At 35.6% G+C, this 16,438-nt stretch overlaps 1 protein-coding gene across 1 annotated transcript in view; it reads right to left on the bottom strand.

Moving 5' to 3' along the window:
• Positions 1-16,438, bottom strand: part of Rok (Rho associated coiled-coil containing protein kinase) — a 403,168-nt gene that overhangs the window by 42,052 nt on the left and 344,678 nt on the right. The window contains exons 29-30 of the mRNA XM_090374570.1: positions 12,372-12,594; positions 2,505-2,664 (exon numbers count right to left, since the gene is read on the bottom strand). Coding sequence (XP_090230696.1) covers positions 2,505-2,664; positions 12,372-12,594 — 383 coding nt within the window. The remainder of the gene's footprint in view (positions 1-2,504; positions 2,665-12,371; positions 12,595-16,438) is intronic.

Here is a 16,438-nt window from a genome sequence, read left to right as displayed (position 1 = left end):
CTTTTACTGCTTTCCTTAATATAATTGGATAAATTCCATTCACCCTAGTTGCCTTCCTTATGTTAAATTTCAATTTCTCTTCCACTTTCCTTTCAGTTATTACAAAATTATTTAGCTTCCAGTTAGTTTGACAAACTTCTGGCCTCTATTTCCCTAAAGAATTCCTCATGTGTGAATGTAGATGCAAAGTACTCATTCAGGTTGCCAGCTACCTGAGCACAATTATCTACAGTCGAACCATCGTTAAAGTGGAACAATCTCATTCATCCCCTTCCTTCTTGAGTTTACATAATAAAGAAGTCTTTGCTGTTTTTCTTTGCATCCTTTGCCAAAGATTTCTTGTAATCTGCCTTCGCTTGCCTAACTTTTGTAACTTGATTACAGACTAGTTTATATCTACCACAGGCTTCTAAGTTGCCTGATAATTTATATGCATCCCAGGCACTTTTCTTCTCTGCCATGAATCTCATTAGTTCATCTGACATATACTATGAACCTATTATTTTATAAAACCCGTGGCCTTCTTGCCATAAACGGCCTTTGCAACACTATTCAATTTGTCTATATTTACAACTGAATGTTTGCAATAAAGATCCCTCCCTCCCTCCCTCTCTCTCTCTCTCTCTCTCTCTATATATATATATATATATATATATATATATATATATATATATTACTTTTAGTGGTTTCGTGTACCTGTTTCTATAAGTTACCTCTCCACAGCAGCAAATATTTTATAATTTGGTACTTTTTTCTGTTGGAAATTTTTCGGCACATCTGTGAACATCAGATGTGTAATTCTTATGAACCTTACCATAAATTAAAATCATATCAGTTATCTAGCCAAAAAAATAGTAAACAGATTGGGAGTGTTTCGTAGGTTATCAGTTTATCATTCTGGAATCTAAATAATATCTTACCTTTAATATCTTGGAAATAGACTTTTGAGACATATGTTTAAGAAACTTACTACTATACAATGCAAGGATATGAAAAAATTATGTCAAAGTTAATTCCCAGAAGTAAACACAAACATTCACATGAGTGAAAGACATTGCATCAAATTGTACTCTGTGACAGTATAGTGAATTTGTCACTTTGTCACTTGTTCTGTGAGTCTAGGTTTATATCCAATCAGATTCTAAAGAAATTCTTAAGGACCTTTTCAATCAAGGCTGGAGTTAGCCAATCTCGAGTGGAAGGTAGATCCAGATTATTCTGGAGTTTTTAGCCTAAAAAAAAGTGCAAATCAGCCAGTGAACACATGCTTATATAGACACAATATAAACAGCACATCAAATCAGTAAAGGACCAGGAGATTTTTTTGGTTTTTTTTTTTTTTTTTTTTATTTCAATACATGCACTAAAATAATTATATAACAGGCATTTCACTGCACTCTGTTTTGATGTCTTACCGTCTTGGTGATGCTCTATTCACTCTAATGAGAGTAATGAGTTTGGGCTAATTCCTCATATTCTGATGTGTTCAATCAAATTTTTTCTTTCCGAAATGTATGGCTGCTCAGTTAGACTAAATATGTTATTTACCATGTAGCAAAAAAGCAGCTAAACAAGGCCACCCACTGTCGAAAGAGAATATCATTGTAGTGTCCCAAACTATTTAATTGAATAGTGGATTTGCCTCTTTTGGTGATGCTATTTAAACACTTCTCTGTGATAATATAGCAGTTTTGCACATCACTGATCATATGAAGAAGTCTGGCTCTAATCCCAGTGGAAACTGGAGGAATTCTTGAGAGCTGCTCTAGGTGCAGGGCATAGAGTTTCATCCATGAGTTATTCTAAGTTTTACAGCCCACATAATATAGAAACTGCACACCATGCAAGTTCCATATGACTTGCAATACCCACCTCATCCAGCAAGACTGCATGAAGGCAATGACTATGTCACTCATTCTCCATTCCAGGTAGGTTGAATATTCCTGGAAACCAAGATGGCTCATGTTCAGGTGAAGATTCACTTGATCACAACGTGTTCCAATCACCAAACTACTCAATCCTAGAGCTGTAGGAAGATAAACTAAACAGGAAAATTTATGTTAAGGGAAAGAACCCAGTGCCATTGCAAGAGAAATTGGCAGACAAATTTCATGATTCAATATGCACACAGTACACCATCACAAGACAATGCCAGAGATTAACATCAACATTTCCAGAAATGATGCATCATTTGGCTACCAAAGAATCAACCAGCCCATTCCAACAACTTATTGAATAGCTGGATTCATCCAAATTAAAGTTAAGAATATTGTTAAGAAAATTACAATTCTCTCATGGCATTTTATTTCTCTCATACAAAACTACTCTGTTTCTGAAAAGTTTTGCCAGTATTGCATTATTTTCAAATAAAACTGCAATTCCCAAAATAAGTATTTTGCTATTTATTATCTGGAAGAAAAATTAACAATTTCTGCCACATAGTAATTAATTAAGATTTAATCTTTAACCAAATAAAATTGCAAAGCTTTTGATAAAACACTTACTTTAAATTCAATATAAGAGCAGGATCTGCATTTGCTTTATCTGTTTCACTGTTATAGAAAATAATTTTACGACTGCTAACCACTACATACTGCTTCCTCCATCCATGACGCCGAATATTTTGCTTATTAGGAATTGCCAACCATCCCTCCAAACGAATTTCTGAAAGGAAAGGTTTTAAAAATCAGATACATTGTAAACTTTGCCATTTGTTTTTTTTATATTAGTAATAATGCATGCAAGCTTACCTGTATAATAAAAAAAACTTTTTTTTCCTTGAACAAAGTTGCACATTGCATAAGATTGCTAAAATAAGAACTAAGTTAATCTGAACTGAAACAAGAATGTATTTAAAAAAACGAAAAGTGAAACCACACTTGGTAATTTCATGCAATCATTCGCTTAAGTACTGAGCAGTTTAACTTTGATATCAGGCAAGAGCAACTGTATTCAGAATATTAAAATAACTGGTTAACTACTGACCCTTGAAAGTAATTTATTTATAAAAGAATTTATTTATGAATGATAACTGTATTTCTCTCCTGGTCTCACACACACTCCCTGTACAGAAAATATGAAAGAAAGAAACAGACAAATCTAGACTAAATTTCGAAAGGGGCTAATAACAGAAGTGCCTTTCTAGGTTTCTGGTTCTCTCTATAAAAAAAAAAAAAAAAAAAAAAAAAAAGGGAAGAGAAGATATGCAGATTGTAGGATGGTTACATATCTACAGCTCATCTTAACACATACAGTCGGTCCTCGTATAACACGTGTTTGCATTACACAAATTCGATCATACACGATTTATAAATAGGGGAACGTTATCTTATATAACACGAACCGAATTCGCTTATACACGATTCGCCTTTGTGTTTACAAGAAATGGCAGTCGAATGCAGAATCACCCCAACTGAACGCAACACGATAGGAACGAAGAAGATTCTGAAAATGTATTTATGTGTTTTATATCAGTGAAGGGGAAACACATTTCACCATAATAACGTAAAAACCAACACAATTCCAGCTATCGATATAATCGCAAATGCAATTAGATGGAGTTTACTACCAGTTTATAACAGATTCCACTAGCAGAAACTCAACTGGAAATTGTTTTTATTGTTTTATGGTAGTAACCCCCAGAAATGTGCTTTAGTAAAATGTGAGGTGTTAATAGTGTATCTCGGCCTTTACGGTGTTGTTTATTCAGTTGCTACACGCACGCAGCTTTGTTTGTGTATTAAGGGTGCCTCCTCGTTTTGTAATTGTGCTTTAAAAATGAGTAAAATACTTAAAAGGTGTGAAAAGGAAGCGTCCTGGCTAAGACACTGCAGATTCAGAGAGAAAAAAGAAAAGCAATATCGATAAACAGAGGCGGACTGAGTCAAAAATTCTTACCCGGGAATATTTATAGTGGCCTCATACTACGGTTTATGGCCAAAATCACACCGGCCTCTGGCCCACCGTGGTTTCCCCCGTAAGGCTTATGGCCAGTCCGCCTCTGTCGATAGAGAAAAAATATGAAATTGTGAAACGTTTTGAGCGAAATGAAAGACCATGTGATATTGCACGTGCTACAGACCTAAATGAGGCAACGCAGATAATTACAAAGAATGCGGAGAAAATAAAAACAATTTTCATAGCAGGAACAACTCAAAGTGTAATTAAAATCTATTAGATAAAGACACAAAGAATTGGAAGAGATGGAACGGCTGTCATCTCTTTGGATAGAAAATAAACAAAAAGCAAGTTTGCTTACGATAGAAGCAAAAGCATTAGCAATATTTTATTACGACTTACGTATTATAATTTATACTTACGTATTATAAAATACTAAGTATTTTATTTAATATAATAAATTTTTTACGAATAAAATACGTATTTTATTCGTAAAAAATACTTTTTTAGTATTAAAAAATACTTTATTATAATATAATATTATTTTTATTACGTATTTTAATCATTATAAAATACGTAAGTATTTTATAACGATTAAAATTACACGATTATTTATTGTGTTTGGTAATGTTTTGGTTCCAAATGTGTGTTCAATCTTGGGTGGTCGGCACCTAACCCTACTTTTCCCATAGGGCCTATTGTTTATATTGCATGATTTTGCATTGCACGAGGGTTTCTAGGAACGCAACTATCGTGCTATACGAGGACAGACTGTACTAATAAGTTACAGTCAATTCAGTCATCAAAATTTACCATTAGTAACCCTTTCAGTCCCAAAAAAAAACTTTAAGATATATGCTTATAAAGTAATCTATTATGGCTTCAAGTTTTACAGCTACAAAGACAAAAATAAAATTAAAAAAGCAAAAAACAGAGATAAGGAGTTTGTCACATATGTGAATACAAAAAGGAGAACGAATCAGATCAGACCCTTGTGTAATGGGTGCAATAGTCTTAGATAATCCAGCCGATATTGCAGATGAACTGAAGAGGTACATTATATCAATATTACAGGCAAAAAGTCCCTTTGTGGTGAGGAGAAATGTACAAGTGAAACTGGAAAGCATGAAATTAGAAATACTGAAAAATTTTTTAGTCTAAACATGAGTAAAGCTCCTGGGGTTAATGGCATATATGCAATAATATTAAGGGAGGCAGAAAGAGAGTCCATTGAACCATTAAGATTAATTATGAGAGTTTCACTGGACTCGGGAGATATTCCTGATTACAGAAGTCCAATATATTGCCAATAACATAAAGGTGGTTCTAAGAGTGAAGTGGGTAACTACCCACCAGCCAGTATGATTTTCGAAGTAAGGAAAATTGTAGAAATAATGACAGAGTGCAGTACAGGATTGTTCAGATAGTAATGGAATTATGAAGAAAAGACAGCATGGTTTGGTAAAGGGAAAAATCATGTTTAACTAATCTGGTTAGCTATTTTAACAGAGTTTACTCTCGAGATGGATGTACGAAATAATTTCAGAAATGCATCTTATTCAGTCCCATATTAGAGGTTACTGTATAAGCAGGAACATGTTGGAATCACAGGGAAAATCCTCAGGTGGACTGCAGGTTGGCTGTAAGGTTGTCATTAATGGTTATGCTTCAGATTGGGCTAATGTTAAGTGGAATTCTCCAAGGATCACTATTGGGACTACTGATGTTTTTTGATTTTCTTAAATGACACTGATGAACAACAGATATAGTTGGATGCCAAAATTTGCAGATGATGCCAAGATTGTTAGAATACTCAGTAACACTGATCAACACCATAAATGTTTCTGGCTTGAAAATAGTCAATTCTTCTTAACTTCAGCATGAGAAAAACGAATATAACATTTAAAACTCTTAGTTAGCTCTCGGTTCCACGATATAGCCTCTCTTATGATTTAGGGGAATACTGGAGTCTGGAGAATAGATAGGTTGGTAACACTGAAACAGGAACTGATACGGCATGTTTTTTTTATTATTATTATTTTTATTTTTTGTATCTCTGTATCATTTACCTTGCAAGTGATGTTTTGAGTGATGTTTATTTCTTTTTTTTTTTTTTTTTTTTTTCACAGGTTTATGGACAAAAATTACATAAAAAGCCAGGATGCTACATAAATGTGTTAACAGTGTTGACAATTTTTGTTGTGTGTGGTGATGTGACATTTTCCACTCAGAAACGCCAATTGACTCCACTTGTGAAGACAGCTTACTACCATTATTTTGGCTGTAAGGTAGGGGATGAAGACAAACCCTGGGCACCTCATATTTGCTGCAACATGTGCTGTAAATCTCCATGGATGGTTAAATAACAAAGGACGTTCAATGCCTTTTGTCATCCCAATGATTTGGAAACAGCCTTCAAATCATGTAAATGACTGTTATTTCTGCATGGTGCCTCCTTTTCAACATGGCATGTCAAAAAAAAAAGGAAGTGGATTGTGGAATACCCCAACAAACAGTCGGCTATCTGACCAGTGAAACATGGGGATGGTCTGCCTGTACCTCACCCTCCAGAAGAATACCCTTTGGAGTCTGATGAAGATGGGGACAGTGTGAGGAACAATGGTCAACCTGGGCCTTCAAACATCACAGGATCCAGATTTTGTGCCAGAACCTGAGTCGCCAAGTGAGTCACACAGAATCACCCAAGGTGAACTTAGTGATCAAATTCGAGACCTAGATCTATCGAAAGATAAAGCAGAGTTTCTGGGATCAAGGCTCCAACATTGGAATCTTCTGCAACCAAATGTCAAGGTGTCCATGTATAGGAGCAAGCAGAATGCTTTGACTCCATATTTTAAAAGTGAAAACAACCTTGTTGCCTGCTGTGATGTCAATGGTTTGATGACAGCTTTGAATGTGGAGCACAACCCACAGGACTAGAGGCTATTCATAGACTCATCAGAGCTAAGTTTAAAGGCTGTTTTGCTTCACATTGGCAACACTCTTCCTTCAATTCCTCTAGGCCATGCTGTCCACATGACTCACTAGTAAGATGTATTCTCCTAGTTGGTGCATTTTTTTTTTTTTTTTTTTTTGCTGGCTCTTGGGTGTGGGCACCCCAGGAGCGGGACTGCTGGCACCCACCAGTCTTGCACCCTTACTGGTGGGTGCGGGATTTAGGTGCAATATGCACAGCCAGAGCTAATAGATCCAGGCATAGTAGCTCCTCGTGCCAGGGATGGGCACCAGGTGGTAATTCCCCAGTGGACTATCACCTGGTGGCAGAGTAGCCTGTTTGACTTATAACACATTACACACACACTTACACTAACAGGCCATTATGAGAATATGTTATATGATAAATTGGTGGAGATGGATGTATGTCCGGGTGCCACCCTTCGACAGTTAAATACATACATACATGTCCACATGAAGGAGACATGAGAATATGAAATTAATTCTGGAAGCAATGAAGTACAAAGACCACCAATGGCAGATCTGTGGAGACCTGAAGGTGATTGCAATACTGCTGGGCATGCAGTTGAAATACACAAAGTACTGCTGTTTTCTGTGTGAATGGGACAGTCGGGTTAGGTCCTCACACTACAAGAGAAAAGTCTGGCCTCTAAGGGAAAATCTGCAACCCAGGGGGGAAAATGTCCAGCACAATCCTCTGGTTGATCGAAGTAAAATTCTTCTGCCTCTTTACACATCAAACTGGGACTCATGAAGAACTTTGTTAAGGGGATGAACCAGGATGGAGAAGCTTTCAAGTACCTGAGAGGATAATTTCCACTGTTGAGTGATGCTAAGGTTAAGGAAGGAATCTTTCTTGGTCTGCAAATTCGTGAACTTTTAAAGGATGACAACTTTGAGCGAGTCCTCCAGGGTAATGAGAATGCAGCTTGGGAAGCCTTTAAAAGTGTTCTGCATGACTTCCTGGGAAACCAAAGAGCTGGAAACTATGTTGAGACTGTGAACAACCTTCTAGAAAAGGTATAATCAATTAGGCTGCAACATGTCACTGAAAATCCATTTTCTCGACTCTCATCTGGACTTCTTCCCTGACAACTGTGGTGCAATGAGTGACAAGCACAGTGAGTGATTCCGCCAAGACATTTCAGCAATGGAATGAAGATATCAAGGTAGGTAGAACGCTTCTATGCTTGCTGACTACTGTTGAACAGTAACAAGAGATGCCCCAGAAGTGGAATAAAAGCGACAAGCGAAAATAAGGCACTGTCTTGAATAGGCCACACTTTGAGAAAGTACTTTCGGTTCCTGTGCAGTTTTCTTGTTTTTTAACACTTTAATTAAAAACAATTGATTTATGTAGTATTAAGAAAATGTAAATATGAGATTGTTTTAATATTACTTTTCATTCCAACTACTACTGAAATTACTATATTCTTAGACAATAGCGAAAGTACTGTATCTCAAAAACTAGAGCTAATAAAAAATTTTTGAAGTCATATTCGTTTTTCTCGACCCAAAATTAGTAAAGTTTGCCTATTTTAAGAAATGAAACAAATTCAAAGAATTTTTTTGTTGAACAGTGTAATCAGTGTCAAATAGTCCTCCTGCAAGAGTGCTTCTTGGACAGACTTCAAGGATGGTCAAAAAAGTGGCAGCTATATTTTAATGCAGCAAAATGCAATGTATTACACTTGGGGAATAGCAACCACAAAATAACTTATACACTTGGTGAGGTGGAATTAAAAACAGTAGAGGAAGGAATGAAGGATCTTGGGAGTTACAATAGAGTCAGACATGAAAGTAACACTCTTCTATTATATCTTTAATTTTGTAATAAAATATTTATGAAAATTAGATTTTATTGAAATATATTTCAGACTGAGTGTATGCTGATAAATGATAGGAGTTAGTACTATAATTATAAGTTTAGTATTTAAAAAAAATTCACATGCAAGGAAGTACTTGAAACCTTAGATCAACTTGTTAATTAATAAAATAACTAACAAATAATAGAGAGGTAACAGTTTTATGAAATAATTTCACAAGTGATGCTTTACTTGTTTTTTGGTGCAGCTAACACTTCCATGACATCAAAGTGCAGCAAAAATTTAAGAAGTCAGTTATAAACCCTGTCAGTATACTAAATTTCAATTAGTTCAGCATCATAATAGTTCACATGGCATTCAGAGGAGGCACACACTGATGCAAAAAAAAGCATATTAGAATCTGGATTTAATGTATGACAGATGGGAGATATGTCATTAAACATAAGTACCTGATTCTCATTTTGCATAGAAATTCATTGAAATTGGAATTCAAAGTGATACCCAAGTATTTTAAAAAAGCAGTGTTTATTTATACACCATTTATCTCACTTCCAAGTTAAAAACAAATTTAGGTTTGAATTTACTCAAACAAAAATTGCAATCCTTGACTATTTTTGGGAGTCATAATCTAAGTTCACAACTACAGATGGCTTCTATTTTCTTGTCACACGGACCCAGCTGGTTGATATGCTGAGGCATTTGCAATTACTAATGAGCTCACACAGATTGTTCATTTACCCACCAGAATACCAGACAATCCTAACCATGTAGCCAACACACTTGATCTTTTTCTCACAAACAACCCTTCTAAGTACACGGTTGAAGTGAGTGGTCTCTAGGCACCTAAGATCACAACTTGGTGATGGTTGCTTCTCCAATGGAGACTTTCTCTCGTGGTCATTCTCAACCTTGTGTTATTTGGCAGTACAAGAATGCAAAATGGGATGACCTGCTAGATTTCTTTTCTTCTTTTTCTTGGTTGGATTATTGTTTAAGTCTTCTGACATCAATGTTTGCTCAGATCATGTCAGTAAAATTACTCTTGTAGGAATAAAATCCATTATTCCACACTCCACCTTAAAATCTCATCTTTTATCTAAACTTTGTTTTCCAACAAATATGCTAAGGCTGTTCAATATAAGAATGTTGCATATCGCAATTGGCTTACATCCAAATCCACAAGTTCATTTTCTGCCTGCACTGAAGCTTGCAACAATCATAAAGCAGTTATTACTTTTCAACTAGATTTTGAACAGGCTAAGAGTAGAAAACTTGCTTCTTGTCCAAATGGAATCAAGCATTCTAGTCTCCCACCAAAGCTGTTGTCTGCCTCTTTTGCCCATCTGTACTCCCGCCTCTGTCAAAAAAAGGTGGTTCTATTGCCATCTAAGCTAAAGATAAAGATGATCTACAAGAATCCTACTTTTCTTCTAGGTCATGTATTGATGATCTTGGTAAACCACCTCCTACCATTCTCAATACACTCCACTCAATGTCTCCTGTGGTCTTCTGTCAAAAGGATGTTGAATAATCTCGATGCTAGGAAAGCAAAGTGGTATTTCCCCACTGATGTTTTTCCATTTGCTCATAAATTTGCACTTATCCAGCCAGTTCCTAAAAAAGGTGACAAATCCCTCTCAATCAATTATCATCCCATTTTACTTCTACTCTTTATAAAGTAATGGATAAATACATTAACCTCCAAGCCCTAAACTATTTAAAAACCTTCCTTCTGATCAATGGTTGCTAGTATGGATTCCATCAGTGTTGATTCACTGGTGATATACTGGCTTATGTTACCCATCTAGGGAAAAATTCAACAGAAAAGTTTGGTGAAACTCTCAAGCATTTGCTCTTGACATTAAAAGCCTTTTGATTATGTTTGGCATAAAGGTCTTTAAAATAAGCTTCCATCTTATGGTTTGTCAAATGTTTGTTTGTAAGTGGGTATCCACTTTTCTCTCTGACTACTCTATAAATGATGGTAGATGGCTCTCTGTCTTCTAACTTCTCCACTAATACTGGTGTTTCCTCGGGTTCAATTCTTTCTCCAATTTTTTGCTCTTGTATATTAATGACTTTCTTCCATTGACTAGAAATCCTATCCATAGGTTTGCTGATGATAGCACATTGCATTCACTTCCAGTTTGAGAAACCTTGCCATGCACAAACAGTTTCAACTTCTCGAATATTCATTACCAATTCCTTAAATGCTGATCTCAAGGTAATTCTCCAGTGGGGCAAAGATAACTTAGTTGATTTCAATCTTTCTAAAACTCAGGTACCTTATATCTCACAAAAAAGGATTCTTATGCTATTATTATTTATTTATTTTTTTTTTTTTTTGTTAATTGTTGGCATATCGGCTTCTGTGGCCAAAGTCTCTCCACTCTCTGTCTCATATACATTCTGTTTCTGCTGCATGCATTTTCTATAGATACCTCCCAAAGTTTTTGCATTTTATTCTGATCCAAGCCCGAGGCGGGATTCAAACCCCCAGCCTTTGGGTTGCCAAGCTAGCCTGGTCAGCCTCTGCTATTATGCTTATCTTCAATGACACTCGCACTCCTAGACAAGATCACATATCTCTATTAGCGTTCACCATGACTTCTAATCTCTGTTGGCATAAGCACATCACAAATATTGCTTCCTTTGCATCTAAAAAACTGAGTTTTCTTTTTCATTCTCAGTATTACTTTTCTCCAAACAGCTTCTCACTGTACAAATCTCAGATCTGCTCCACCATTGAATATTGTTCTCACATCTGGGGCTGTGCCCCCCAAACCTCACTCAGGCTTCTAGAGTCCATTCTTAAGAGTGCAGTTAGCTTAATTAATGATCAATATCTAACAAAGTCTCTCCACTCTCTGTTTTCTGAGTTTGCTTATATAATTCCTGCTCTCTCTCTCTCTCTCTCTCTCTCTCTCTCTCTCTCTCTCTCTCTCTCTCTTCCCCCCCTCTCCCTCTCCCTCCCAAACCAGTCTGAATATGTGCTGCAGCCAGTCAGCATTATTATACTGTCCAACATGAAACTCACAGAACTAACTCTTCTTCTTGCATACTTATTTCTCCAGCTTCCATTTTCTGAAACAACCTCCCTTCATATGTATTTCCTGAAAATTACAATCTACAGAAATTCAAGTCTAATGTCAAGAAGTACCTTCTTTCATCTTCTTAACCTTCAAGCCATGCATAGTACTAAGTACTGTGCATGGCTTGAAGGTTAAGAAGGTCTAAGTTCAAATACCTCTCCTGCTATGGGTTTTCATTAGAAAAAAAGTGTTATAGCATTTTTAAGTTATGAAGGAACTATGAATGACCCAAGTCACCTTGGTAATGCAGATGTCACTGAAAAATGCAAAGTTAATGTTTTTTGCCTTTCTTATTTTTAAAAAAATATATTAATGGGCCAGTGATGTCAATATCAGTCCATAAAAATACACTGAATGCACCTGGACTAGTATGAGTGCAGAAAACTTCACTGTGCTCTCCTATTAAAAGTTACCAAGAAAACTACAGAAAAACTAAATATTGAGCCTTGAAAATATTGAACCAGACTAAATAAAATTTTATACAAATAGTAAGGGCACAATTAATAGTAAATCTGTACTTCAAACAGATGATTACATTCACCTCCATAATATAAGCAAAAATTCCATAAACTGAACTGACCTGGGAAACCATCATCCATTTCATTATCTGGGCCACTATTAACACTAGCTGTTTCACTATTAAGAAGAGCTAGTTTCTGATGAAGTTCTTCAATTTCAGAATCTTTCGAGTCCAGTTCCATTTGCAATTTTACTTTAATTTCTTTCTCATCTGCTATTTGAACTTGGAATTCTGATAACTCTTTGTGAAACTTCGCTACCACTTGATTATACTTCTCACGTTCCTATAAAAAAAGAAAAATTAATTTTCAGCTATGCTTGATACCACAAATCTAAAAACAGAATATTCTGTTATTTTATATAATCTGAAGTTAACTTTCTTTTCTTTATGAAAAAAGTAAAAACATAGAAGGAAAACCTGCATGAAAATAGACTGTGTGTTAACTGTGTGCCCAGCTCACTTATATCCTTTTAGTGGAATGGTGCACAGGTATCCACCATTGAATATTGTTCTCACATCTGGGGCTGTGCCCCAAAACCTCCCTCAGGCTTCTAGAGTCCATTCTTAAGAGTGCAGTTAGGTTAATTAATGATCAATATCTAACGAAGTCTCTCCACTCTGTCTTCTGAGTTGGCTTATATAATTCCTGCGCTCTCTCTCTCTCTCTCTCTCTCTCTCTCTCTCTCTCTCTCTCTCTCTCTCTCTCTCTCTCTCTCTCTCTCTCCCAGACAGAGGGTGGTAATCAATGGGTGCTGCTCTTTGTGGACTAATGTTATTAGTGGAGTCCCACAGGGTTCGGTGTTGGATCCACTGTTGTTTTGTATATTTATCAATGATATTGATGAAGGTATATCAGGCTTAATGTTGAAGTTTGCAGATGATACAAAGATTGGCAGGGTTGTTAATGACAGTAATGGCAGTGTACTACTGCAACAGGATCTAGATAATTTGGGCAGATGAGCTAAGAAGTGGCAACTGAAGTTTAACCTTGACAAATGCAAAGTACTGCATATGGGTAGAAGTAACTCCAGGGAAACATACCAACTGTGTAGTACTACACTTAAGGTGGTAGAAAATGAAAAAGACCTGGGAGTAATTGTGCAGTCAGATATGAAGTTTTCTGAGCAATGCAGACAGGCTGCCAGGGCAGGTCATGGGGTTTTGTCGATGATATATAGGAATTTTGCTAGCAGGGAAAAGGAGGTGATTGTCCCTCTGTATAAGGCAATGGTCAGGCCACTCCTTGAGTACTGCATACAGGTCTGCAGGCCTCATTTTAGGAAGGATGTAGATTTGCTTGATCGTGTACAGAGAAGGGCAACAAGATTGGTGAGAGGAATGAAAGGATCCTCTTACCAAGAGAGGCTTCAGTTCTGCAAATTGCAGTGGCTGGAGACTAGGCACCTGCGAGGTGATCTGATTGAGGTGTATAAGGCCTTGAATGGTTTGAGCACGCTGAATTCTGATGGGATCCTTCCACTTGTTCAGATTACGAACCTAAGGGGGCATAAATTCAAATTAAAAAAGGATAAATGTAGAATAGATGTGCAGAAATTTGCCTTTAGCCAGCAGGTGGTTAATTGCTGGAACAAACTTCCATCTCTCATTGTGGAAGTTGATAGGTTGAATAAATTTAAGGAGGAACTGGACAGGCATTTGGAGGGAATGGTGTGATTTTTTTTTTTTTTTTTTTGGCTGATGCTGCATAAGCTTGCTTTCTTGCATCACATGCCACTACTATATCATAAACTGGAAATTGGTGAAATAATGAGCACTTAATAAACCTGCATGGAGTGCAGGTTTATTAAGTGCCTTTAATTTCTTAGCAAAACATTTCTAAATCTGCCTTTAATTTCTTAGCAAGACTTACAGATTATTTTCATACACTTCATGGTACTTGTACCACTCCTTCAGTGGCTTTAATTTCCTTCTATGTTTTCAGTTGATGACCCTAGTAAATAAGCATTTCAAAATAGGCCGTCTTTTTAGCAGCTTATCATTTTTTTATGCTTATTTTTAAATGTGTGCAGATGAACAAAAAGTGTACAGACATGGGGTGAGATAAATAAATAGTTGTTTATTTGTAGTGTCAGGAATTACATGGTCATCAATTGGTGACAAGATGTCCATTATACCTAAGGCCAAAAGGGTTGACAGTAAATAACAAAATACATATATATAATAATAAAATGAGTTGTAATTACATTAAAACACACAATAATATAGGATGGAAGATGGGATGGCATCACCAGTTTCCTTGCAATAGTGGAGGTCTGATGAGAATATGAATATATTAACACAAGATGCTGAATCAGTTTGAGTGATAATGGATAAGGAAAGAATCTACCAAGGGAAAAGATTCAATTAGACAAAAGAAATAATTAAGGCTTCTGGCTAGTAATGATTGGGGGGGGGGGGATGGATATGCTAGTCAATCCTATGCCATATAGAAGGAGCTTGCCAAGCATTCAAGAAGAGTTTGGATGCTGCAGGTAAAAAGAAATTCTACAGCACAAAGTGGATTTTAAATAGGATGACCAGATGCTTCCGGTGATAAGCAGAACAAAATGAGTTCAGAATGGGAAAGACCAACACATTTTCCAAAAAAAAAAAAAAAAAAAACACAGGACGGTGGGTATTTTGTTTTTTAATTAATATTTTAAAATTCAAATTAATTATGTTTACAGAAGAATATATAAACATTGAATTATTCATTGAAAAAACAAACAATTACTTATTTTATCAAGGAGCAAATACTGCTTTCAGTCATATTTTAAATGACTTCTGCCTTCCTTGATCAACTTTTCATCATTTTTAATCATGTCATAGAAACTTTTGCATGGCCTAAAAAGTTGAATTTACACATCATTATGGAATTGAAGGTTTTTATATACAAGGTGATTTCATTCATTGGATCATTGAATTTCTATTTGTGGAAATACTTTCCACATTTCCATTGGGTGCTGGAATGGAAAACAAAAAGCTACACAATTTCTCAAATTCTGAGGTCTGTTCTTGAAATTCAAATTTTGAAAAAAATATGACCACTGGCTGTAGAAAGATCTGTTAAGCCACTCATCATTCCTTTCTTCCAATTCTTCTGTAATTAAATTTTTAAGCAATTAAAACTGATTAAATAATAAATTTGTCAACTTAAAAAGCTCATGTCAATAACATATTTTGCACATCTTCCCAAACTTGGGAACTTTTTAAGAGCATCTACTCCATATACTTCATTTTCAGTGAGGGTTCAAAGCCATTTTCTTAGATAATCAGAGGATGTAATGTACATCTCAAAAATTTCCTCTTTAAATGTTTATATTTCATCCTTATTATTATTATTATCCATTAAAATTCTGAGGGCATCCAAATGAATAAATTTTTTGTCAATGCATAATGCAAGGGGTTTCTTGGACAATTCTTTATCTCATTTATGTCTATTTTTTGCATTTTAGAATTTGTTTATTATACCAAGAATGCTAAAGATTGCAAGGAAGTATGCTTCATTACTGCCGATTCAAAAAATTTTGCAATAAAATTTGGGGACTTTAGCTCTTTCAGTGCTTCAAACATTTTTAATATTCTCTCTACTGGCATTGCACAAACTCAACCAGCGAATTTTTGAATGGGTCAATAACTTTGCATACTGCATATCTCATAGAGGACAAACATTTTTCAATCACTTGGTACGTACTGCATAATTGAAAAGTATCACTACCATTTCTAAATCACAGGATAATCTCTCAGCTCCTGACTGCAATGTGTTATGCAAAACATCCAACGTCTAGTAAACTGAGATTAATTTTCTCGTGTAATTTATAAAAGACATTGGTTGTGCCTTTTCTTAACACTAGTCCGCCAAAATTTGTGTTAGCATTATCTGTTCCGTAAGAAGTGCACTTTTTGTTATATCAACACCATACTCACAAAACATGTTAATTATGAAATCAACGATAGAATTAGAAGTTTCATTTGGTAGTGATTTAATTAATATTTTTATGTGAATTCCTTCTGTTTTGCAAAAATAACAAACAATTAAAAGGAAAATCTTTTCCATTTTGTGCTGCTTGCATCCATAGATATTCCGAAACACAGTGACTTTTTCAAATCTGCCAATAAATCTTATC

The sequence above is a fragment of the Mastigoproctus giganteus genome, chromosome 5 (assembly GCF_048544385.1).
Source record: "Mastigoproctus giganteus isolate SK-2022 chromosome 5, ASM4854438v1, whole genome shotgun sequence".
Lineage (NCBI taxonomy): Eukaryota > Metazoa > Arthropoda > Arachnida > Uropygi > Thelyphonidae > Mastigoproctus > Mastigoproctus giganteus.
This window is presented reverse-complemented; position numbering and strand designations above follow the sequence as displayed.